The sequence below is a fragment of the Triturus cristatus genome, chromosome 11 (genome assembly GCF_964204655.1).
Source record: "Triturus cristatus chromosome 11, aTriCri1.1, whole genome shotgun sequence".
NCBI lineage: Eukaryota > Metazoa > Chordata > Amphibia > Caudata > Salamandridae > Triturus > Triturus cristatus.
Genome location: NC_140594.1, coordinates 266,160,745 through 266,187,660, shown reverse-complemented (window position 1 = coordinate 266,187,660; position 26,916 = coordinate 266,160,745). Strand labels below are relative to the sequence as shown.

General features: G+C 45.4%; 2 protein-coding genes across 5 annotated transcripts in view; one reads left to right on the top strand and one right to left on the bottom strand.

The window, feature by feature from the left end:
* HSCB (HscB mitochondrial iron-sulfur cluster cochaperone) overlaps positions 1 to 5,831 on the bottom strand; it is a 176,298-nt gene extending 170,467 nt beyond the window's left edge. Inside the window, exon 1 of one of the 3 annotated variants that reach the window (XM_085636238.1) lies at positions 4,996 to 5,831. In XM_085636238.1, coding sequence (XP_085492364.1) covers positions 4,996 to 5,648 — 653 coding nt within the window. In that variant the 5' untranslated portion in view covers positions 5,649 to 5,831. The remainder of the gene's footprint in view (positions 1 to 4,995) is intronic. The other 2 variants (XM_085636237.1, XM_085636236.1) reach the window with 2 other exon arrangements.
* A 783-nt stretch (positions 5,832 to 6,614) lies between these two features.
* CHEK2 (checkpoint kinase 2) overlaps positions 6,615 to 26,916 on the top strand; it is a 243,964-nt gene continuing 223,662 nt past the window's right edge. Inside the window, exon 1 of one of the 2 annotated variants that reach the window (XM_085636234.1) lies at positions 6,615 to 6,802. The gene's annotated coding sequence lies outside the window, so the exon portion shown is untranslated. Of the gene's footprint in view, positions 6,803 to 7,199; positions 7,327 to 26,916 lie in introns of those variants that run through there. The other variant, XM_085636235.1, reaches the window with a different exon arrangement.

Genomic DNA, 26,916 nt, shown 5'->3' with positions numbered 1-26,916 from the left:
CTTCTTGGAATTTCTAAACTGCAGTCTATACTGCTCTGGAGTAAGTCCATACCTGAGACATAGGGCCTCCTTCATATTGGGATAGGTCATGGCACCTGCTAATTCTAAGGGCTCTAGAGCACTCCTCCCAGAAGCCTCAAAATGTTTCCACAGGCCCGCCCCCCAATGCTGTTCAGGCACACCATTCATTCTTAATGCTATCTCATACGATGTAAACCAGGCATAGATATCTTCACTCCTATTGTAATTCTGTACTAAATCTTTGGGGATATATACTTTACCCCCCTGCACTGGCTGTGCGCTGCCACCATTTGAACCGGACTCCACCTGCTTGGCCTTGATGTCCAGTTCTCTCATGCTCACTTCATGAGCCAGAAGCAATTTCTTCTCCTCCAAGGCACGGGCATTCTTGCTCTCCTCCGCCGCCTTGTCTACTTCTGATTGCTTCATCTTCATTTTCATAATTTCCAATTCATGGTTTCTCACCCTTTGATTCTCCTCCAACTCCTCTGGAGTGAGCCCCCTACTGGAATGGGAGCTGCCAGCCCTTGAGACCGGTCTGCCCACAGGCAGATCTTGGGGAACAAAACCATCCTCTTCATTTGCATCACTTTCCTCTTGGGCCTCCCACCAGGCCTTCAGGACTCTTTGTAGCACATCCTTTCTAGCTCCGCTTTTAAAAGAGCAACCACGGTCTTTGCAGAATTGCTTGAGATCTTCAACTTTGTATGAATATAAATCCGCAATGGAAAACTCCAATTCTGCCCTCTCACTTGTTGCCACCTGAGACATGATGCTCTTGAAGAGTTACTCAAAAATAGAATCAAAAATAATACAGTATGTGGTTGTCTATTGGTCTGCACTCCTAGTGATGTACACCAATTACTGTGGGTCAAGTACAAATACAAGTTCAATCCTCACCGCTGACCACCAATGTTAGATCTGGGGGTCTCTAGTTGGCAGGGTAGGTTCCACTGTCCAAGTAGGGACCCTTGCTTCTAGACAGGGAAAGGGGGATACACTGTTAAGATAACCCCTGCTCACCCTCTAGGTAGCTTGGCCTGAGCAGTCTAGGCTATCAAAGGCAATGTGTAAAGTATTTGTACCAACACTCACAGTAACACAGTGAAAACACCACAGATTTACTCCACACCAGTTTTAGAAAAATAATGTATCTTTACTAAAAACTTCACAAGACCAAATACTACAGACAAACCAACATATAATTCAAAAGGTTACTTTAAAGATAGTTCAAGAGTTTGCAGAAAGTACTCCAGGATGTAAAAGTCAGTGTCCTGCACAATGCGACTCTCAATGCACAAAATGCGACACTTTCGTGCCCAACAGTACCTGTAGTTGCGATAAGGTTCCCAAAAGCTATAACAAGGAAGCTTGCAAAGGCGATGCGATACTCCTGAGATCCTGGGGAGGCTTTGCAGCAGCCCTGCTTCACGCAGCAGAGGTGGATGCGCCGGCTCCGATCTGTAAGGGGAGGATGCGATGACTTTGGCCTTCATTGCGTAGGTTTCTTAGGGGGAAGCTTCACGCACAGGTTCGATGCGACACTCTTCGATGTGGTGCGATGCGTGGCGCAGCGTTGCCTTCCGGCGCCGCAACTCTCGATGCGCCACGGAACGGGACTCTGCATCGACGCACACAGCGATTGGAGACTTTTCACGCACCGGCAGTGGTGCGGCCCGCAAACTGGTTCTGCGACGACCCTCGCAGCGTCAGGAATCTTCTCGCACCGGGACGATGCTCGACGCACTCGGCGATGCGGGGACCCTGCGTGTTGCGATGGTGCCGCGATTAAATTTTCCTCGCACTCTCGTCTTGCGACACGCAATCGGATGATGCGCTGGGTACCAGTCACTCTTGTTCACGCTTCTGCTTCCCAGCTCCCAAACACAGCACAACGACCTCCTGAGGCCCCAAGACTGGGCAAGCACTCCAAGGCAGGTCAGAACTCTCTCAGCAGAGTTCCAGGGGAGCTGGTGGTGAAGTCCTTTTGTTCCTGGGACTTCTTAACAGGGAGCCAGCTCTTCTCAGGCCCTTGGAGATCAGAATCAAAAGAAGGGGACACAGCAAAGTCCTTCCCCTCTCCTTGGCAGCAAAGCAAAAACAGCAAGCAGGCAGCCTTCTCCTCTTCAGTCCTTTTCAGCTTTCTCCTTGGCAGAGGTTTCTTCTTAGTTCCAAAGTGATCTAAAGTTTTAGGTGTCTGGGGTCCTCTTCTTATACCCCTCCAAGTCTTTGTCTCTCTTTGTTCCAGTGGGGGGATTCCCCTGCTCAAACCGGTTCCTGGGTGTGCTCTGCTCTGGAGCACCTGGTTCCTTTCAGAGTGAGGGGCAGGGTCGTTAGACGCTCAGCAGGAGGTGGAGCCTTCTTTGTGCCAGCAGAGGCAGAGTCCTCAGCCTGGCCAGCAGGGGGTGGAGCCAGCTTTGTGTTTGGCAGGGACAGCCCTATTCAAACCCAGGGACTACTCCTCCCACCCATCTAAAGCAGATCTCCCTATTCACCCTGCTGCTGACTCATCCAGGCTCCTGGAGCCACCTGGCCCATCACATGACACCCTTCAGCCAACCAGCACACAGGCACACAGGAAGGTTAAACAGGAGAATAGCTACTTTCTAAAAAGTGCTATTCTCACACAGTGAATTTAAAAACCATCTTGCTAAAAAGATGTATAATTAAATTCTGAACACAGAGATACCAAACTTGGATTTTCTATCTTGCCCTTATGGGAAGATAGGCATGTAAACAGCCTTCCCCATTCTATCCTATGGGCAAGATAGCCTCTCAGCAGTGAAAAACGAAAATGGCTGTAATTCACTACCAGGGCATGTTACACACCTCAGTACATGCCCTACCTTTCAGTTACACTGCACCCGGCCCAGGGGGGTACCTAGGGCCACCATAGGGATGCCTTACATGTACAGAAAGGGAAGGATAAGGCCTGGTCAGTGGGTGCACTGGCCAGGTCGACATGGCAGTCCTGGACTGCACATAGGCACTGCAAGCAGGCCTAAGACATCATTTTAGCGCTACTCCTGTGGATGCCACAATCAGTGCTGCAGCCCACTAGTAGCATTTGAATCACCAGCCCTGGCACACGCAGTGCACTTTACTAGGGACAAACAGGTGAAACAAATATACCAATCATGGATAACCAATCAATACAACAATTTACCAAGGGAGCACTTGCACTTTGACACTGATCAGCAGTGGCAAAGTGCCCAAAGCATCTAAACCAGCAAAATCGAAATCCAGCATAGCATCAAAAATACAGGAGGTAGAGGCAAAAAGTCAGGGGTAGCCACGCCAAAGATGCCAGGTCTAACACGTATTGATTTGGGGAATTAATGTAATTCAGATTTATTTGTTGACCTGACTCGTTGAGTTTAACAAGATCCTCCTGCCTGTATAGCAAACAAACTCTTTCAGACACATTAAACATGCCTATTATTTCAAAGTGGAATACTTCACTAAAACAGTTTCCATTGATTTAAGGCTGAAGAGGATTGATTGAAAGTAAAATAAAGTGTTGTAATAATGCCGCAAAATTTCAATTTTTCTCCATAAAATTTGGAAGTCCATGCTGGAATATCCGGGGGAGGGTCAGAATAGACATCACACGTAATTAAGGGTAATAAACTCCTGACTGCAGAAAGTCACCAGACAGGTGCCTGCAAGTGGCCGAGACACAGTCCATACCAGTGGCACCTTAGGAAATATGGATTCATGCCCATTTCTGATAGACCTTATCATTTAAGAACCTACAACTAACTTCTGATGCCTGTGTAGGCTGAAGAAGCACACTCTGCCTTATCTGGATAAGCTCCCAATGCAATAGCACTCTGACAAACTGACCACCCCCCCTCCCCCCCGCAGCATTTGGCAAAGGAAATATGACATTACACTGAATCCAACTCAGCAGGCATGTCAGATGATACAAGTGAATGTGATAGAGGGACAATGAGTTATAGAGAACTTTAGGTCTATAAGTAACACACCAAAGTGCAATGCTGACTATTAGAACCACTAAAAAGGTGAATGGAAAGCAAGAGTGCGCAAAAATGATGTTCCTGTTGTACGAACAATGCCAGACATAACTGCAAATGTGGCTTCTTTCCTTTAAGAAGTCTGAAAATAAAGACAGATACACCCTAAAAGCAAAACTTATGGAGGTATCTCGGAATAAGGAGAAATAACAAACACGGGAGAGTCATAAGGCGGAGCCAAGAAAACTATTTTACAATTTAATTTCCCCCTTTCAGGGAACCCCTTGGGCAAAGGAAACACTGAAAGAATAAAGACACTAGAGAAAAAGAAGTATTACTGGTTTGATTGTAGAATATTGTAAGGGCGAGATGCGGCCAAAGAAAATGTATTCAACTGACGTGCAGGACACTTTGCACGTTACCACGCTGCACTTTTTAGCTACCTGATATCTTAATAGGCTTGTTATTTTAGTCTAAGAAATTATATTTGTTTAAAAAAAAACTTTGATAGCCTTACATACATTACCCACTAGTCGAGGTGGCCAACCGATTTCTTATAATTTATAATAAACATGGGACAATCTTTTAGGATTACAATTTATAATTGTATCCCGTGGATATTTGGGCATGAGCCAAGTGTTAAAGGAAACATTTTCTGACGGACACGCCAATATTATTATTTGTTCTTTATTTGCGTTTCGCAGGTCATGCGTATGCTCTCAGCTGCCTATTCCACCACGCTATATATATATATATATATATATATATATAAAAATTGCAGAGTTTGTATATAGCGCGAACTTGACCCGAATCCAATCAGGTATCAGAGCGCTTTACATAACACCAGTTACGTTACATGAGGACACACATTCATTTTTTGTTAGGCACGGGGAGATGAAGTGATTTTCCCAGAATCACAGGATACAACCAATTCCAATTTTTTGTATAGTTGTTATCATTGTTAATATCAGACCAAGAAAACTACGATGCGTCTCACCTGTTCATTATCTGAAAGTAATCCTTGGATTGGTCTGGAGGCTGAATGGCACTGCAGGTGGGACAGAAAAATACGTCCAAATACACATGATTTTGACAGTTCCAACATGTTCCTTCTGTCTTTGACATGCTGCAAGTTCCTTTTGAGCCCGTTCTTGAAAAATAATGTATGTGGCTATAAGTAAAAGCAGGATCATGTGCGTTAACAGCTACAGCTCTGAAATAACGGATGAACTGGTGCCCCACCGTGAGACAGGCATGTCTGGGTGTGCGTCCATTTATTGTGAGCCGAGATGGAGTGTTCAGCCTCACAGATTCAGTGCCTTGGCTGGCAATGGGTAGATAGAGGTGACTGTCTGCAAGTCCAGTGTCTCTGCATAGAAAGGAGCTGTTAATTCTCCAGGCCCCCAGGTCATGGTTGCCACTGATAGGAGGAAGATGATACCGAGCTGCCAACCTTTTGCTCGTACTTAGAAGATAGGTGTTAAATCTCCAAGCAACAGCATCGTCGTTGTCAACAGTGACAGTAGCAGCCCTATTCTCTTGTCTACAAGCCGCGCCGCTTAACGCACAAGAGCTCTTCTCCTGAAACCGTATATACTCACAAGGAAACGAGGCACAGAACGGCCTCAGTCTAAATCTTTCGAGTAACATTTTTAAACGTCTTTTGTGCTTCCGGTCTCTCAGACGTAAACATAAGAACACATTGGCGGATCTCCCCACGTGACTCACAATCTTGGCTATGAAAAACGAAAGGAAACCACACTTAATATCGCTCGCGACTTTAGCCGAAACAATTACAAGAGAAATGCTCAGCGGTCAAGAGGTCCGTCCGTTTGAGTATGCGCTGTTCGATGGGGTGACAAAAACGACACTGCCATCTTTGACTAGAGTGGTTTCCTTCCACTTGAACGCTGATGGTAGAGAAATTTATATTTTTTCACAGAATATTCCCAGAAATGACACCATTTGCTAATAAAGAAACAACTTTTATTATTAAACAAGCAATACAAAATAAAGAATGACCGGTAATAAGTCTCTGATTTTCTTAATGCTTTTGCAATATATTATTATTATTGACTAACATGTTTCACAAAGTTGCTTCAAAATCCCAACAGTCTAGTCCAAAACATTGATCAAGTCCGCTTGACTAAGAATCCTACGTAGGCTGCTGTGAGAGGCGTCTGATTTCAAAATGGCCGTTACAGCCAACGAAATCAATCCTGATAAAAGTGTGAATGTGTTCCGCAACTATTTTCAAGAAAGTTACCATTTGGCGGCCATGTTGAGTTGTGCACTTCTTACTAGGGACCTGTCCTGTGGAGAATCAGCTTTGTCAAAAAGTATCTTAGACATACTTTTTAATTTTGTTTCAGAATAACAACAACTGAATATAGTTTGTTTGGTGAACATTTACTTTCTTTATTTATATTGTAGATCAGTTCAAATTCGTGGCAGTGACTAAGTAGGAACGATTCATTGTTATTTGTAGTTTGCGGCAGCATCTCTCTAAAATGCACGATTTACAACTTCTCGCCCGATAATGACCAAAACAATTTTGTGGTAGGATGGGTTGAATCCAAAGTGCTCTTTAAAAACGTTGAGAAGCGCAGCAACCTAGAGAGCGATTGGTGATTTGCTTCTAAAATTTGTGGGATTGGCTGATCGCCCTGAACATCCGTGATTGGTGCGCGGATTGGATGAGATTTTCGCGGTAGGGTGATTGGTGTATTCAGAGCGAGCATACACGATGCTTTGGCGCTCACCCTGTGGCTTGAAATGGGTCTGAAAGTTCCTGTATTCGAAAGGTGAGAGTAGAAGTAGAAGTGTTTTGTATAGTGAACTTCCTCCCATCTAAAGCTAGTCAGATCGGCAGAGCAGGCATTTACTTCCTGCAGCGACCAAATAAAAATAAGCATTGACAAAGATAAGTATTTTGATATCTATGTATTGAACGTGGTTTTACCACAATTTACCAACGGAGAACACATGCACAGTAATGGCAACTGCTGCGCACGTTTCTTTAACTCTCACAACAGGTGTAACACAGATCTAAGCTGTGCAAACACGTACCAGGCATACTGTAGTACAGACGAAAGTCTTAACAATCAGCAGTATAGATACAAGTGCAATAATCTGCAGTATTTACATGATTCGCATATTATAGTTATGACGCCCAAATAATCAAAGCTCTACTGTGTGCAGAGGTGTCCCTGGGAGAAGTAGAGTCACCTGAAAGCAATACGAAGTCGTAGAATCAATAGGAGGAGCCGTTTTAGACTCATCTCTGCTCCGGAACGACACTACTTCAGTAGGCCACGCACCTATTTAGGTGACGTTTATGCTTTATTTTATTCACTTTATATTTGTGTTGATTTTTGATCCATTCGCTGATTGCACTTGTGTTGTAATTAAAGTCAAAGATAGTGTCAAATAAATTCCCGTGATATCATTACAATAACTACTCCGTTCTCACAGGATTTATCAAACTTGAGAGCTCTGGCTCCGTTTGTCTAAGAAGGATCGTGTGTAATGATGTACAGGTGTGTGGATGCTATGGTGCAACTCTGCCTTTGGGGTAAGACTGATTGCATCTTTCTAATGCCTGTGTGTAACCGTATGTGTGTTGCAGTGTTTGGTACAGTGATTGTGTGGGTCTGTATATATGCATGCACTAAAAACCAAATTCAGTCACTCTGTCAAAAGTGAATAATGTTCTTTCTTCTTACCCTTCAGATATTTATTGAGAGGAAAATACATTTATTCAGCCCTCACCCCCCCAAAGTTTTCCCTTGGTGGCATGCTTCATCATCGGCTTCTCCCCATTCTGCTGTGAATGGGGTGTGCTGCGACCAACGGATACGTGGGAGCACTGATAGTATTAGGACCTATCCAGATGAGAAAATAAAGGTGTTGCGGACTGGGGATTGGAAAATAAGAATACAAAATACCTGGCTAGTAGGAAAATGTTATTTGCACCTCTAACAGGTATGGTTAAAATAAGGGGGTGGGACTCTATGGGTGATGTCAGAAGACCCCGCTTCCGTCACATGATCGGTCTTCTCAGTAGCTTTACTACTCGATTCCATTGTACAAACATGCAATGCACAATGACCCAAACTCTAGTTACATAAAATAACAACTGGGAAAACCACTGATGTAAAAAAAACGCTTTGGCTGCCCAGAAGACTGTCCCACAAGACACCAAGGGGACCGCTGCCCAGAAGACTGTCCCACAAGACACCAAGGGGACCGCTGTCATGCAAGTCAAGCATGCACACCACCAACTGATAATAAAAACCACCTCCTTTGGTCGCCTGCGAATGCATATGAGATCTTGACCGGCAGTTCCGCCCCTACTCTAAGGCGATCGTGGAGCCGATACAACCAGACAACAGCATCCCTCACTAACAACCGGTGAGTAACCTGAAACTGTGCGCGACCCTCCAATTAGTCCGCTCCCGCAGGACCACCAGGACGAGAAGACCGTAAACATGTGCACCCCCCAGGCTGGCCCGTGCTGAAAAATGCCAACGCGCTCCACGCAAGTCCAGCTAAAGCAGGACCACACACACACACACACACACCAAAGAGCGCAAGAAATAGGGGAACATTTTTTAAAACCAGTGCAACAGAAGTCAAACGGGCATGCCCAGCAGTACCTTGGCCCCTCTGAGCCTCAGACCCCAATAGCAGGACCTCCGCCCCCACTTAACTGCAATCTCAAACACACAGCACTCTGATCAGTACAGAAACAAAAAACTGGTCTTCTTGGTGGGTGGTTGCTCCTTTTATATTATTGGTTGTTAGAGGAGGTGGCCATATTGGAGGGAAGGGAGGCGCTAACCTTTACTTTGGAGTTTCTGTGGGAGCCTAAAGCTCGTGTGTTATATACTGTGGCGGGAAGACGGATAAGGAGATAATGTCCCTGGGTTTCTCTGATCAACTAGTTTCAAGTCCTACCCCAAAGTTTTTCTTCAGGACCAAGGAAGTCTACTCGCTGATACCTCTCCTTTAATCTTAAAGTTCACAGTATGCTGGTTAAATAGCAAAGAGACATACAATACCTGATAGGTCTGTTTCCTGGAAACTGCGAAGATGCATAGAAGAAGAAGAGAAAAGATTAATGAAATATGGCCCTGTGATCATTTTGAATAAGTTATATTTTAAACAGTCTACACCATTGTGAGAATTCGTGATACATTTTCCGCTAGGGTAGGTGAGCACATCTAATAATATTACAAAACAGTGAGGCTCAGGAGACACATACATCAACATATATCTGCTTGTAATAGGCACAATTACATACATGTTGCAAGCCTCATTTAGGCATCATGAGTCCAAACGGGGGAAGAGGGATGCCTGTAGTCGTATCTATTTCAGAAGGAGACCCATCGTATCAAATGAAAGTTAAAGCAAGTGAGTTGTAAAAATGGACCAAGAATAAATGGGGGAGCGAGCTCCTATTAAATTATTTAATCGAGGTTGCTACCTCGCTCTAGGCAATCAATCAATCAGGGATTTGTTAAGTGCGACTACTCACCCGTAAGGGTCTCAAGGCGGTGGGGGTGCAGGTTCCAATTGCATCAAGGAGGGGGTCTGTTGAAGAGCCAGGTTTTGAGGTTTCTTGCGAAGATGGGGAGCGATGTTGTATGTTTGAGGTGGAGCGGGAGGGCGTTCCATGCTTTGGCTGCGAGGAAGGAGCGGCCCCCGATCTGGTCTTTCTGGTCCAGGGGACCACGGCGTAGGAGAGCTGGGCTGATCGTAGGGTCCTTTGGGGTGTGTGGAATTTGAGGCAGCTGTTCAGGTATGCTGGTCTGGTGACGTGGAGAGCCTTGTGTGCATGGGTGAGCATCTTGAAAGTTATTCTCGCCTCGATGGGGAGCCAGTGGAGTGTGCGGAGGTGCTGGGAGATGTGGCAGTGTTTTGGCAGATTTTGGATTAGTGTTGTGGCGGTGCTCTGGATGTTCTGTAGCCTGCGGGTGAGGTTTTTGTTTATTCTGGCATAGTGTGTTGCCGTAGTCGAGTCTGCTGGTGACCAGGGCATGAGTGAGGGTCTTTCGGTGTTCGAAGGGGGATCCATTTGAAAGTCATAAGGAGGCAGCGGGTGTGGAAACAGGAAGACGAGACGGAGTTGATTTGGCGGTCCATTTTTGAGCTCTGAGTCCAGGATGAGTCCCAGTTTGCGTGCGTGCTCCGTGGGGGTTGGCGGGTTTCCAAGGACGGGGGACCACCAGGTGTCACTCCAGGCGTCGGGGTTTGGGCCCATGATGAGTACTTAGGGTTTGTTGGTGTCTAGTTGTAGGCAGCTGTTTTTCATCCATTTGGCGACGGCTTCCATGCCTTCTCGAAAGTTGTCTGGCGGTGTTGGGCTCGTTGGATAGGGAGAGGATGAGTTGGGTGTCGTCTGCGCATGACACCATGTTGAGTCCGTAGGTTCTGACGATGGGGGCGAGTCAAGCCATGTAGACGTTGAAGAGCGTCGGGCTGAGGGAGGAGCTCTGGGGAACTCCGCAGGTGGTATGTGTAGGGTCCGAGAGGAAAGGGGAGAGACTGACCCACTGCGTCCTGCTGGAGAAGAAGGAGCGGATCCAGTCAAGGGCCTTGTCCTGGATTCCTGCGTATTCGGGTGCGGTGGGAGACTGTGTCGAATGTCGCTGAGAGGTCGAGGAGGATGAGGGCTACTGTTTCTCCTTTGTCCAGTAGGGTGCGGATGTCATCTGTTGCGGCAAGAAGGGCGGTTTCTGTGCTGTGGTTTTTTTCTGAAACCGGACTGGGAGGAGTCGAGGATGTTGTGTTCTTCAATGAATGTGGCGAGTTGGCTGTCGATGACTTTCGCTGGGAAGGGGAGCAGGGAGATGGGTCTGTAGTTTTTGAGGTCGGTGGGGTCCGTCAAGGGTTTCTTTTGGAGGGGGTTGACCTCTGCGTGTTTCCAGTCGTCGACAAACGAGGCGGTCGCCAGGGAGCGGTTGATGGTGTGGCGTAGCATGGATGCGATGGTGTCGGCGGCTCTGTTGAAGGGTGAGGGCAGGGGTCCGTGGGGGCCCCTGAGTGTATTGACTTCATTGTCTTCAGTGTGTCTTCGATGGTGAGGCTGTCCAGTTGTCAATCACTGGTTTCCGGGTGTCAGGGGTGGTTGGTGAGGGTTCAGTGTGTTGGTTGTCGTAGATGCTCTTTATTTTGTGGTGGAAAAAGGTACTCCGTTTGTCGCAGAGGCCTTGTGAGAGGGATGTCTGTAGACTCGCTGGTGGGTTGGGCGAACTCCTTGATGATGCTGAAGAGTTCCTTGCTGTTGTGCACATGGGTGGAGATTCAGTCTTCAATCGCTTTTTTTCCTCGTTTCTTTGATGAGTTGATGGTGGGCGTTGGTGGCAGCTCTGAAGTTGTTGTGGGCTTCTGTGGATTTGGTTTTCCTCCAGGCCTTTTCAAGGTGGCGGCAAGTGCGTCAGGGCTCTTGATGGTTGGTGGTAAATCATCTGGCTTTCTTGGCGCGGGTATTGTTGTTTTTCTTGAGGGGGGCTATATGGTGTTGGCGCTGTCCGAGATCCATCTATGCAGGGTTCGGGCTGCGGTGTTGGGGTCGTCGTTTTCCGCGATGGTTGGGGTGAAATTGTTGAGTGAGTAGGTGAGCCGGTCGTCGGTGATTTTGTTCCAGTTTCTTCGTGGGCGCAGGTGTCTGTAGATGGTGGGTGTTCTGAACACTCCTGTCTGTGGCTCCAAGGATGCTAGTGCGTGGTGCTGGCCCTGAATAAATTATTCTGAGTTGGTCAGCCATTGACGTCCTCATATCGGCTGAAGTCTAGAACGCCCACCGGGAGAAAGTGGCCACTCTCAATAGAGTAATTACCTACTGCGCGTTCCCACTGTAGTCTTCATTCGGCATCTTGCTGTTATGGAATATAAGAGCATTTTCTGTTAAATGGCAAGAAATGAAACTATAAATTGAAAGAAGATTGTTTAAAATTGTAAAAAGGCAGAACGTTAGAGAAAGGGAGGAAAACTAGTGAATTTGTTCCTCGGAACCCTATTTGTTAACTTTGATCTCTTTGAAGAACCAGGGTGCATGAAACAAAAACCAACATGGTCAGGTTAAAAAATAGAGCAGATTCTATCACAAACATGGGGGGAAATAAAGTATTTTTTAAAAAATATTGTAGCCAAAAAAGTACGTCAAACACATGGTATGGGTAAAAAAGATATGGAAAATAGTGTGGAAAATGATATGGAATCAATATTGTCTGGAGGAAAAATAAACACCCTAGTATGGACCTAAGGCGTAATGTGTTTTTGTAATCTGGTCAGGAATGCTGCTGAAAGAACCATGGTATGTCATGGAATGTTGGAGGTGAAGTGGTCATTACTTCAGGAGCTGAGCTGCAGGCTTGACCGTTGATGCTGGATCTGTACAACTGAATAAATCTCCTTTATCATCCAACTTTCTGAAGGAGTCTTATTATTACACTGGCGACGATTGGCGTTTTGGCTTGATTGGGGACAAGCGCTCCAGCATCAACTCCGGGGTGCAATTTGTGTCTCATGAGATGCAAGAGTTTCTCAAAGATCACAACATTGTACATCAGAAAACTGCACTATATGCGCCCCAAGCCAATGGTTTGTCAGAAAGAATGAATCGTGTGGTGAAAGATTGTGCACAGCGCTCTTTTAGTTCCAGGGTTTCGTTCAGTAATGTGTTGAGGGACACATGGTGGGCGCACCGTACGACACCAAATGCAGTCACTCTGTTGTCGCCGTTTGAGGCTTTGAGGGGAAGGAAGGCTATTTCTAAGTTGAATCCATCTTGGCTGCCTGTGAGTTCTGGTGTTGCGGTTCCTATGGAAGTGAGACGAAGTAGAATTTTGGATTATCAAAACAAGTATAAAGTGGATTATGATTCTAGAATGCGAGTGAAGGGTAAGAGGTGGAACATTGGTGACAAAGTCATGGTTAAGAACCCTAAACACACATTGAAGGGGAGACCTTCTTTTATTGGTCCTTTCACCATAATTTAAATTTGGAAAAATGTTGTGAGAGTGAACACTGGTTGTGTGTGGAGCATGTCCAGATTGGTGAAGTGTTTGAGGAGTTCCACGGATCTGTGTCATCCAGTTGGGAATGAGAGAGGTGTTGGTGAAAATGAGGATGAGAGTACTCTTCCTCATGAAGAAGGACAAGCTTTGAGCAGAGATTCTGCTTCCAGTAGAACTGCTCGAAGAAGTGGGAATCTCCCGGTTAGATTCAAAGACTATGTTATGAAATGAGCTGGCATTGCTATTGGGGGAAATTGTTGTACCTGATATTATCATTTAATTATTTTATTGTTATTGTTTTTTTTTTTTCCATGGGGAGGGAGATGTGTTGTAATCTGGTCAGGAATGCTGCTGAAAGAACCATGGTATGTCATGGAATGTTGGAGGTGAAGTGGTCATTACTTCAGGAGCTGAGCTGCAGGCTTGACCGTTGATGCTGGATCTGTACAACTGAATAAATCTCCTTTATCATCCAACTTTCTGAAGGAGTCTTATTATTACATGTGTTAGATGTTTCTTATGCAATATACCATGTCTGGTAGTGGTCACAAAAACTCTACTTTACAAGGTATGGAAAATCATGTGAATTGGCCCCAGGAAATATTTTTGTTAAGACCTCCTATGTGTGTCTTGAGCCTGAAAACCCATTGTTGCTCTTTCTGAAAAAGCTGTGATTCTTGGCTCACTTGTTCAATGATTACCCATTTTAAATCACTAGCAGTATGTTCATGTTATGTGCTGACATCTTCGTGGTTGCGCGACCTCATTGAAGGTTGCTGCAATGTTCACAGATTCTTGTTTTCACTTTCCGCGTGGGCATCCCTATTTAATGTAAATTAACTAGTGCACGTGATCATGTATATCACCAGTTGGGAGTTGCAGTTAGTAAAATGTCGTAGTTCCCATGTTGTGGTGTTACTGAAAGTAATCATCCTGGTTCTCTTGGTCAATTGGCAGATGCTACAGTTACCACAAGGGTGATGCCGTTTTATTGGTGTAATAAAGCCTTCATTGGGTCTTGTTTCATTGGTTATGCATGGTCGTGTGTGTACCAGCATGTCTTGTAGGCTGCGACCCCTCTTGTGCGTGGACATGGGTTTAAGAAAGTTTGTGGTCCTGCTGTTGAGTAAGTCCCTGTGCTTGTTGATTATTTTACTCACTTGATTTGATGCACTGCTGTAGGTCGTGATGCATATAGGTCGATCTTTGTCTTTTGGTGGGGGCATTTCAAGTAATGCCTTCCCGTTATTGTTTCTGGCTCGTTTCATAGCGTCAGATAACTATTTTTATTAGGGTAGTTCTATACTTTCAGCTTTGTGTCCAGGCTTTTAGCCTGCCTTTTGTAAGTTACAAGAATTGACCAAAGGGGAGATCTTCCCTAAAGTGCCCTGGATGAAAACTGTCAAACGAGAGTAACAGTTTTTTGCTGTTTGTTTAAAATGTGTGGTTGTTTTTAAAATCCCCTCTGGGAAAATGTTCACATCTAGATATACCAGTTCAGTTTTTGATAGTGTGTGTGAGAATTTCAGGAATTCATTTTGTCTGTTTAGCCAAACCAAAAAGTCCTTAGCTGTTTTCTCGTCACCCTGCCATATAACCAATATGTCATCTAAATACCGCTTCCAAAGTGCTATGTGTATGATATATGGGTTGTGGGGACACAGGATCTTGTGTTTCTCAAGGCGGTGTACATAGAGACCAGCTCTATTCGGCGCAAAAGTGCTGCCCGTACTTCACGGTCCCGGGTTTCTGTAAGTATAAGGCAAACTCCAATCTAACAAACTATTGTTAGTGCTCATTTGTATCATTCCATGGCTACATTGTGGGGAATTTGGCACTCCCAGTGTATTTAAAAAAGTACGTCCTCCATAATGTTGAGAGTTTCAGCGTATGTCAGACTAGTATATAAACTCTCTATATCTAGCCCTATTAGTAATTGTTTGTTGGGGTAGAAAGTTATGTCCTGTAGGAATCTCAGCCCATCTTTAGTGTCCTTTAGATATGTGTCTGTGCCTTGTATGGTACGTCTTGGAAAAGCATCTGCAAACCTGGATAAAGGTTCTAAAATGGAGCCTATCCCAGACACAATAGGTTTTCCAGTAGGGTTCTCCAAACTCTTGTATATCTTTGAGATGGTGTAAAAATAGGGGGTTACCGGCTTTTGTTGACCAGGAAATCACTTTCTTTTCTGGATATCCAATCATGTGCCAGTCATACTCATTATGTATCCTGAGTGATTCAGTGGGGTCTCGAGTTAGCGATTCGCAATTCCTAGTGTCAATAAGTAGACGGAGGCTTTCCATCGGGTATGCCTCTGCAGTCTGAGTGACAACGGCCAAACCTTTGTCTGCAGGCTTTATCACCAAATTCAGATCGCTCTTAGATGGGCAGCTTCTGTTCTTTGTTTGTGTTGTGAAAAGTTTTTAGTATCTCTGGGTTGATCTCTCCAATATCTTTTCAAAGCGCTTTTGCGAAGGCCAATATCTCTATTAGGATAGCCGTGATTGGAGGGGTAAAAGGCGATTTAACTCTCAGGCCAGTGTCACCTGAATCCCCATAGCTTGGTTTGTCACCAAAAAATGTTTTGGTTCAAGTATCCTTATGAATTCATTGACCTCACAACTCAGTTTTACATTTGTCCAGATTAGCTGCAGGGACAAAACCCAGACCTTTCTCAAGGACTTCAGTCTAGGATTGGGTGAGCGTGTGGTCGGTTAGGTACAATCAAACTGGTGGGTTGCTCGGAACTGGTGGATTGTTGTTCAAGCTCGCCATGCTCGTGGTTGAAACCCTGGTTTGGTCCTGTGAGAGGGCCCACTGGATTTGAGTTGTCTTTCTCATTCTCCCTATCTGTCGTCCCTGGCCTGGTCATAAAAAAAGGCTCATAGTAATTCTGGGAATAGTCCTGAAACGGGACAGGCTGTGTGTCCCATGGGTTGAAAAGTGGGGGTTGTTGCATGTGCGATGGCGGTAGGCCGTAGTAGAAGGGTTCAGGATATAGCTGCGGACTTTGATACGGTCTCCAATTGCCGCCCTGTCCACATCTATGTCCTCTTCTGTTGTTACCCCTTCCTCTATATGAGCCTCTAGTTTCCGTACTAGAGCTCAAGCTGTCTGAGCTAGTGTCTGATTGGTCACTATCTGTATTATACCCGGGGTTTCTTCCTGAGGGAACATAATCCTCCCTGATGCATGGATGCACCCGTTCATGGCTAAATGTGCTGGTGTCTTTCTTGAGTTTCTGAAGTTTGCTCTCTTTTAATGATTCCTCAAACTCATTGAGTCTTTTAATTTCTTAAAGACTTTTCTTGAGTGAACTGGTGGGTTGGTAAGTTGTAAGGCAAGCTTCTATAGTGTGGATCTCCATTTTTAAATCCTTTGAAAGGCGTGTAGCTGTTTTTTGTCTTTTTTTTTTTTTTTTTTTTATTGGAATAGAACCATACAGCGTATGCATGCTTTGGAACAGAAGTATATAAACAATACAATGCAAGTTGGGATAGGGGGAAGAAAAGGGTATGGGGAAAAGGCATGTTAAACCTAGGACTGGTGAAACCTATATTCCTAGTGCTGGATATACTCTTAGATATCAGTTGTCAAAGAGCCATCGGGCCACTTGGAGGAGGGAGAGGAGTGAGGATCCGGACAGCCATTCACCATGGGGGGTGGAGGGGTGTCCCTGATAACCAGGTGGTGTGGGCAGTAGGGTCGGGAGGGGGTGGAGGCAGTATGCTAGAGAAGGGTAGGGACCTCATGGAACCAGGCCAGTGAGTTCTGTTGCCCAACGTAGAGAGAGGAAGGATGATCTCCCCGCAAGAATGCATGAAGGGTGATTTTGATTGCGGCGGTGGGTCCTCAAGTCAAAGGGGTCTGCGTACCTGCCCCCATACCTGTGTCATGGGGGGGGGGAGGGTAGATAGGGGTGGGGAGGGGGAGAAGCAGCGGTGGGGGGAGGGTGTATGGGGAAGGGGGACATGGTGGGGGTACTATAGTAAAAGGGGAGACCAGGAAGGAGGCGGGGAGGTCGTAGGAGGAGGGGAGGTGTTAGGGGTGGGTAGAGAGGGGGGAGGCCATGAAGGAGAAAGGAGGCAGGGAGGTGTGACGAAAGCAGCAGTGTGTGGGTGTTGAAGGTGGGGTGCCCCAGGTACTCCCAAGTGTACGTCAAGAGTCGTCTGCACAGCTCGCGATTATACTGGCCTTGGAGCTCACGGTGAAATGCAACGGGGGGACTGGTAGTGGTATCTCTCACTTCAAGGATCATCTCGTAAAAAAGGAGCCCATGTCTGCGTGAACATCTCCGATTGGTCATGCAGATTGTTAATAACACACTTAAGCAATGCTGTTTGAATCAGAGCCACTGCCCCATCCTGCTGAGAAGGGGGGCGCGGGCGACCTCCATTGGCAGAGGATGCATATTTTGGCCGTGGCCAGGGCCCTGTGAAGGAGAGGGTACTCTGGGCGAGTGTGGTCTGGAGAATCCCTGTTGTCATGGAAGGTGGGAGGAGTGAGTGAGAGGGTGTCACAGTGGCATGGATGCTCCCAGGGTGTCCCAACATACGACCAGAAGGGCCAGATCAAGGAGCTCTTGCACAGGATGTGAATGAGATTGCAGTGGGCGTTCGTGCACCTCCAGAAATTCGTACGTGAAAGGAGTCTACCCCTCCCCCTGTTCAGTTTTGTCTGTGTCCAGTACCAATCGTGGAACGTCTTGAAGAGGCAGAACTTTAAATGGGCTTCCCTGGTGCCCCTGTCTAGGGCCTCTAGGCTATCATCCCAGTCCTCCTCGTCGAGAGTTGTCTGCAGGTGAACCTGCCATTTGGCGTGGAGGCTGTGGAGAAGAGGTGGCTTGTAAGTGTGCTGTAGAGATCCGACAACACTCCCCTGTGACGGCCCTACGTATTAAGGTAAGCCACCACTGGTGAGGGTTGTAAGGACCACGGATGTGGGCTTAAGCAACACCTCCGGCAGTGCTGCAACTGCAAGTATTGCCATACTTGCCATGGGTGGAGGCCAAATTCCTCTCTCAGACGATCAAATGACTTTAGATCTCTGTCAAACAAGACCCGTTCCTGGGTGCGTATGCCTGCCTATATCCAGTGGGACCGGTGTAGCTGTTTATATAATTAGAAGTAGCCAGTCCCTCGTACAGTTCCAGGAGATGAGTGAGCAGTCTTTCTTGAAAGTTTAGTCAAGTAGAAAGATAAAAGGCTTGCTTCTTACTATCGGGCCTTGTGGGGCTGCATTGGTGTGCAGATATTCGATCATCAGGACCCATGTATCATGGTCTTAATTTGGGTTTTCTTCAATGTGCTGAGCTCATCTCAGTCTCTATTGACCATACCTGGTTCTGTGTTCCCTGTTACCTCAAAAGGTATATATGTATGCTCAACACCTTTGTGTGTGAGTTTTCTGAAAGAAGCTGCAACAATTCATCTAGTCACAGTTGACCAGGTTTGCAGGGTGCCTTCTTTAGCTACCCTGTACCTCCTTTCCCCAACTTTGGATAAGGAAGGCGCTCAGTTCAGTACATTGCTCTAAGTGGGACGAGTCCTGCAAATGCTCGGTACAACATTAAAAAACAGAAATATATTGAAAAGGGTCCTTTGTTATATCCTTAAGTTTACATGCAAAAGCACTTGTATCCCGAAGTTAGCGAAGCCGTCCTTTATTATATTTCACCAGTTTACATTCGCCTTCCATGTTATTTGTCTCCCTATTCTCCAAGAGAATTTGATTTTCCAAGATATGTTTCTATAGTTTTATTTATCAGCCAAAATATGCGTCTTTATAGCCCATATTGGGAACCTATTCGCATATAGGTAACTGGGTGAGTTCTGGCTATAGATGGATGTTTATAATGGAGCAAAATTGAGAGCACTGGAGTTGAGGAAGAAAACAATTTGAGTTTCTCACAGTGTCTGCCACACAGTCTTAGTCTTATTCAAACTACTTGATTATCCAATCCTCTGTCGCGCATGGCAATTGTAATTCTATTACTGTGGGGAAGTGTATGAAGGATTTAGACCATGCTTCTCCATCTACTAGCTCCTGAGCAACTGGTGGCTCTCCAGCTACCTGCAAGTAGCTCTCCTATGTGTAACCCAGCCTACTAAATTAGAAGCTTTTGCTTTGTTCAATTAATGTCTTCCAAAATTGTGAAGCGTATATTTGAGATGAATATGTATTTAGTTTCATAACTCATGCACTGATGTCTTGAGGAAAGATGGATTTCCAAAATATATTTAAAGCTATTATTTTGAGTGATGAATCGTGCAACGTTGGAGAGACTTATTAATAATATTACCTTGGGCCAGGGGCATTGCAGCTATGGCGGTCATGTATTACTCATGTAGAGGCATTTCAAATTGCTGGTAATCATGCATGGAATGACCACTTCTGTAATCTTGTCTGACATGGTCACTATTTCAGCACAAAATGTAATAGCTCGGGAGACTTTTCTTTGATCACAAGTGGCTCTTATTACAGAAATGGTTGGAGACCCCTGATGTAGACAAATGCCAACATATTGACTGCCTCAAAGGTTAAGAAAGTGTAGTGTTAACAGGTAGTTCAGGCTCAATGTGTGTGCAAGGTGGGTCTGGTGAAGTGAGACAAAGCGAAGACAGTGACTGAGAAGGAGATTAAGTACAGGATCTCAATCTCTCTTTTCTCTCTCCCCTCACACCCCACCCCCTCTTCCTCCCCTGGTCAGCTACAATAACGGTCTATGAAAACCTTGTCAAAACATGACACGCATTGACAAAACCAAAATGCGGACCATCAATGTCAGACCTTTTGGCTTTACCAATGTTTGTTTGTTTTCATATTTCTCATAATCTTGTTGAAACTGATTCCATTATGAATAGTTTGGGAAATGTTAGCATGCAGCAACATTTTCCAAAATGATGCTTCAAAGAAGTGGTACCTCTTATTTCTCAGTAGTTAAGGCAATTTATTTTTCTTCCAAGTTGCATTTTTTGTGAGCATTTAATTTGAACGGAAAGGAAAATCAATCTTGCTTTCAAGCTTCTGCAGATATCTGCATTTACACAGAGAGCATTCCTTGAGCATTGTATGTAGCCTCATATTGCTAAACTTTGTAAATGTGTGAATACAGTTTTTTACTGGAACCACGGTCAGTACAGTACGAGCTTACATTTCCTTGTAGCACTCACTCTAATAATAAACGTTTGCATTAATAAAGTATTTATTTAAGTTTGAACAGCATTAACATACAGATACAAATTCTACCTTAACTGCCGGCAGTGCCCTTTCTTGATCCTAAATGGGATACTGTAAACTGGCAGCCAAAGCTTTTGTGAAGCAAGGGGTTGAGCCTTCTTGTCCCAAGGACAAAATAAATATGGAAACTTATTGCCCTTGAGCCCAAACAATATGTACAGGGCGTTGGGCTATAGGAATTCCACACGCCAGGCACATTTATTCTTATAGATTCATTTAGTGACGGTATGTCATTGAATTCCATCTTAACACAGTTAAAAATGATATGCAGAGGATGTGGGCCTATCCGCCCCATATACAGTAACCAATTTAATTATATCCTCCAATCACCGGGTCTATTACTCACTGTAGAGCACCATTTGAATTTGACTGCAAGGTGGTTCTTGGTGGGTGCCAAAAGCCGCACACATTCTCCTCTCCTCCCATCAAGCAGAATTGGAGCAGCTTCACCCATGATTGTCGGATTTATGAATATAATTAAATTGGGTATTGTATATGGGGCGGATTGACCCAAATCGTCGGCATACTATTCTTGACTGTGTTAAGCGGGAATTGCAGGATATACCGTCCTTAAATGAATGTGACTATTAGAATAAATGTGCCCTGAAGAAATCCACAGTTGTGGCTGAAACACGTTAGTTGTCTCCGCAGTAACATGTGATACGTTTGCGAAAGAAAATAAAATTAAGTATTGACAATATTTGAAATTTTAAATTGGGACCCTTTTTTCTTCATGTTAATATTTATTGTGATGCACCTTTTACCTTTGATTAAATTATATCTTTTGACCTAAGGGTTGGATCTTGGCAGCAGGTTTTTTTAGTGAGTGCACAGAGACTACATTGCCTACTTACACTGGAACATGGGGTAGTTTCGGTTGATCAGGGTCCGCTACCTTGTTTCTTTGTTATTTTGGAAAAGACAAAATGTTTGGCTTTTTTCAAATTTATTTTTTAGGTGCATAGTATCGTTATTATATGATGTATTTGGATGCACTAAAACACACACACACACAGCACACACATACTAGCCAGGTTGCATGCTGCATAAAGTACAGGTGTCTAGTGCAATTTTTTAGACACACCTTCATTTATATAAATAAGTGTTCAGGTTGTGAGCCGATTTTTGGTGGGTTGCGAAAGTGCTAACATAAATAAAGATGCCTTCAAATCCTGCATCTATCATGTCACTTTGCTGCATGTCAAAGACAGAGATCCAATATTAGGCTAGGTCTTCTGACAAATTGCTGTGGGAACGCTTTGTGCAGGATTCTGGTGGAAGTGAAGTGAACGGAACTCCTAGTCGCAAGGAGTGTAGCAGCAAGCGGGTGCCATCGTGCGTTGTTTGGCAGGAGGCGGGGCGGTGCTAACATTGCGCTTACAGCACTATGCACTACCACCCCTTCCCCCCCGTGGCGTGGTACGATTTGTGCCGGACTCTTGTGGCAGTGATGGGGTGTCCTAGCTCCAGTTAGCCCGCAAGCTTCAGTGTGGGAACTCCAAGTCCAAAGGAGTATAGCGCCGGGCAGGCGCGTCAAGCATCGCTCGGCTGCGCTTACATCGCGTTACAAAGTGCTGTGCATGCCCTGCGGGAAACGCCCGGGCGGGCCGTCCACGCCCAGAGGAAGCTGGGCAGGGCCCTCCAACTTGGTTCTAGAGCAGAGGTCTTCAAACTTGTTGATGCCGAGACCCCCTTGTCAAACTTTTTAGGCGCAAGGACCCCCTTCTGACAATATTTTCTAGAAACAGGTACTCCTCATCATCAACATCTATCGACAACCATCAATGCCCCTGGCATCTTTTGGCATGTTTTCCCTGTTTTTTTCCTTTCTGACTTCCTAGTTTTTACTCTTTTTTTCTCTGGTTTAGTGTCTCCGCGCACTTTCTCACTGCTGTTCAGTGTTAAAGTGCAAGTGCTCCTATTGTAAATTGTATTTTGGATTGGTGCTTCCATGACTGGCATGTTTGACCTACTAGTAAGTCCCTAGTAAAGTGCACTGAGGGTGCCAGGGCCTGTAAATCAAATGCTGCTGGTGGGCCTACAGTACTGATTGTGCCACTCACCCAAGCAGCCCTTAAAAGGGTTATCAGACCTGCCACTGCAGTGTCTGCGTGCAGTTTGTAACTGCCATGTCGACCTGGCATGTGCACCCACTTGCCAGGCCCTAATCTTCACTTTTCTCACATGAAAGTCACCCCTAAGGTAGGCCCAAGGTACCCCTGTGGGCAGAGTGCCGTGTATATTACAGGTAGGACATATACTGGTGTGTGTGACATGTTCTGGTAGTGAATTACAGTGTGTTTCATTTTTCACTATGGAAAGGCTATCAGTCCCGTAGGATAGAATGGGAGTTTACTTATAACATTTTATAAGCATATCTTCCCATTGGGACAAGATGGAGAAATGGGGTTTAGTATGCCTGAACTCAGAATATAAAAATGCATCTTTTAGTAAAGATAATTTTTATGTTCTGTGTTTGAAAATACCAATTTTAGGAGGTTGATATTTTCTTGCTTAGCCATCCTGTGTGCCTCTGCTGGGTTTGTGGATTGACTGTCTGGCTTTGGAGTGACATGGGCTGGGGATGTACATTTTCATCAGACAGCCACTGGGGAGGTCAAGGTGTGTCCTGCCTTTCCTGGATGAGTCAAGGCTGGGCTGAATAGACCTGGGTTGTATTTATAGTAGTGGGAGGAGATTTCCTTGCACCTGAGAGGGCCTGGTCTGCCTTGGACATTGCTGTCACCACCTCCGGCCAGGAAGCTGGGCCATAGAGGATGGAACTGGTTTGGGCTGGGCACAAGCACTCTCTGCCCAAAAGCACAAAGAGAAAATGAGTATACATATTGTGGCCCAGACCCCAGAACTTTAGAACTCGTTGGAATCAAGGAACCTTTCAAGAAGAAGAGCAGGAAGAACAGCCAAGAGGAGCACTGCCCCTTTGTTGTGTTGTTGCTTTGTTGGGTTGGCCTGCAGTTGCTGATTCTGCCTTTGGCATTGAAAGGACTGGACTGAACTTTCTATACTTGTTGTTGAGTATCTCCAAGGGCTTGAAGTAGAGCTTGCCTCCTGTTCTGAAGCCTCAGGGACCGCAAAGTCTTCACCTACCTCTGGGTACCGTCTCTGGAACCGTGGTTTCAGTTGCCACAGAGGGGGAAAGCAACCGACTCCGTCACTGGCTCCGTGTCCTGAAGGCACCGGAGAGGGCACTGCCGCATCTTGCACTGCAACCCTGGTCTCACTGATGACTGCCGCCGCCGAGCTGCTGCTTGCACCGTGACCTGTGGGCACCGCACTCCACACCGCCTCGCTTCACTTCGTCGCCCTAGTCTCACCGATGCCGTCGCTGACTTCGACAACCATGACTGCACCGTGGCTTGAGGGCATTGCTCGTAAGTCTTGCGACACACCGCCCTGTTCCACAACGCAGTCCGGACCGACCAACGCCAGTTCCCCACAACCGGCACTCTCACCTGCACTGTGATCTGTCAGCACCGAAACGAGTACCACTTTCACTCCGCACCGCAGTCCTGGTCTCACCGATGCAGCTGGATGACTGTCACCGAGCCGCTGCCTGCACTGCGACTTGAGGGCACCACGCTCCGCTTCACACCATAACTGTGATGATGGCCACGACAGTCCCCCGCACCAATGTCATCGGCCGCAACAAAAAGGTACTGTTTACGAGTCTGCAGACACCGCGACCGACGCGGTCAGACGTAACTGTTGGAATCCTGTTGTTCGCAGCACCACGGTAGCAACGGACGGAGCTACCAACTTCAAGTAACTGCAATTTTGAGGTTATTCGTGCCTATTTTTAAGTATTGTATGTTGGATTTTTATCGTTTTGGTCTTTTTTGAATATATAAAGTATTGGATATTTTTCTAAACTAGTGTGGTGTCTTTTTGTAGTGTTTTCACTGTATTACTGTTGGCTGTGTGCAAATCCTTTACAAACTGCCTCTGAAATAATCCTGACTGCTTGTGCCAAGCTACCAAGGGGGTGTGCAGGGGTTATTTCAGTAGTGTATCCCTCTTACCCTGACTAGAAGGAAGGGGTCCCTACTTGGACAAAGGTGCAAACCATTGCCAACTAGAGACCCCCAATTACCACAGCAAATAATTTTTATTGTGGGGAAATTATACTACACAGTGTTTAGCAAACCAAAGGTCATTGAGCGTAGGGGTGTAGCCAAAGGTGTAGCTAAAAACAAAGGGCCTTATTTAAGAGGAATTGGCATAGGGCAGCGCTGCCCTATGCCAATGTGGAAGGGCAGGAATGCACTGTATTATGAAATACGGTGCATTCCAGTCCTTTTCCCTTGCATTGGCGCACAAGTAGCTGTCTAGCACTAACATAGGCAGGGAAGGGGCACCTTCCTTCACCAAAACAATCCTGAAGGGTGTTTTCCTATTTCTATGTGAGCTGCAAAACGCAGCACACATGGAAAGAGGAAAAACGAGGAGAAATTAAAACATTTCTCCTCGTTACGCCTCCACTGGGGAGGCGTCCGTTTTTGGAGCTGCCCCAGGTTTACGTGATTTTGTAGATATGGGGCAGAATCAAAATCCATGGGCTTTGCGTGGGAACCCCACACAAAGCCCATGGAACACCTCCTTGATGCAGAGTAAGGCAACGCAGTGACTTGCGCTGCTATGTCTTACTCCATATCTATGAGGCCATGCAGGGTGACTTTGCACTGCCTCATAGGAATGGTTGAGACGCTTGCGCTACGGGAGCATCAAAAAAAGTGATGCTCTGGCCATACAAGCCTCTCATAAATAAGCCCCAAATATTATTTTTTGAGGTCTTTAACCATCAGGTATCTACATATATAATAATGGGCAGCGTAAATGAATAATACATTTTAAAAAGTTATTTCTCAGTGGGAAATGCACTGTAGTACATTATGAAATCTCTATTAGTTAATGCACTGCAGAGGTCTGTGTGTAACCAGAAAACCACAGAATTAAATCTTGATCGGTGAAGTGGAGAATAGTGATGTTTATTTTTAGTGCTACGAAGTAACAGCCTGTTACAGAAAGCACTGCGAATATGTAAGTCATTTTTAGGTCTCCCCTGACCCAGCGCATGCGCTGGTCTGGCGAGACTTATTGAGAGGGCTCCAAAAAGTGCTACCAGGCCAGCCTAGAGCTACAGTGCATGTGCGCGGGAGCGCGCGCGACTTTTACCGTGATTACTTTCACTTTTGCGGCCGCACAGCCGCTTTGATGTTTGATCGCGATCACTTTCACTTTTGCGGCAGCACGGCTGCTTGGCATAGCCAATAGGTCTCGCTTTTGGGACCTTATAAGTGTTCAGTTATGCAACTGTTGCATGGCTAAACACTTATAAGGTCCCAAAGGCGAGACCTATTGGCTATGCCAATGCTTGTTTATACTTGCATTAAACACAGTTTAAGATAGAATGCTGCAGAACGTGCAAATCGTTTTATGATAAAATGGTGCTTTCAAAATGTAGATTTTACTAATACCAGAGCATATGTAATGCAATTTCTTTTTTACACAACTGGCCCTTCAACACCTCTTTAGGGGTACTAAGGGTTGTGTAAATGCAGATAAAATTAACAACAAGAACTTTCCAGCCCAGCTGTTAACTCTTTGCACTTCCACTAAAAAAAACAAATCTTTGTCATCACAAAGAGCCAGAACTGCTCCCAAGCATCCTTTACACTTGCAGATTACTAATAAAGCACATTTGCCTTTCAATCAGGCAAGCAGCTGATAACGATCTAATTTAGCAGTCCCAGGACAGCTGTCGTTTTTTGCAGGGACAAGTGAAAATGGGGAATTTGCGACCCCCTTCCCAGGACTCCACGACCCCCCTGGGGGTCGCGCCCCACAGATAGAAGACCTCTGTTCTAGAGTCTGGGCACGTGCATTAGTCTTGAAAGGTTACATTGCCTGCCCCGAATCATATTCATATTGGGTAAGGAATGACACAGGGATGTCCTCTTTCCCCATTATTTTCTTGTTGTGCGTTGAACCATTAGTGACAGCTATACAGCAGTAGGACAGGGTGCAGGGATTGTGTACAATGGACAGAACCCAAAATATATTCCTGCATGCGGAAACCATTTTACTTTGTCTGTTTAGTCCATTGACTGGACAGAATATTTTCCCCATTATTCAGGATATAAAATGAATTGGACATAGAGCAAGGTACTGCTTCTTGCATCGTGTACAGGGAAAGGAGCAATTGTGAATTGCCCCTTCCAATGGGTGCGAAAGAATGTAAAGTTTGTATATTAATACTAGGTTCCTTGACATTTTTAGAGATAATATCACCCACATATGCGAAGAGTGAGTAATGACTACCAGAGATGGATAGCACTAGACCTGTCCCTGTGAGGGAGAGTACCCGTTGGTAAAATGAATGCTTTTAATATGCTTTTGGAATCCTGCCCATGATAATCCCTAGGAAGAAACTGAAGGACGTAGATGCAGCTTTTAAACCATTCATTTAAGTGGTGGGGGTAAAAATCGTGATTTAACATGGCTAAGTTGCATTTTTCTTTTGTTTTGTGGGTTGAGGATACCTCAGATGTACTCTTGTTACTAGGTCCTTTTACTTGAAACACTTGCTGCCCACACACGGAAACATGGAGCTCATATTTGGTTGCACTGGAGCTCTG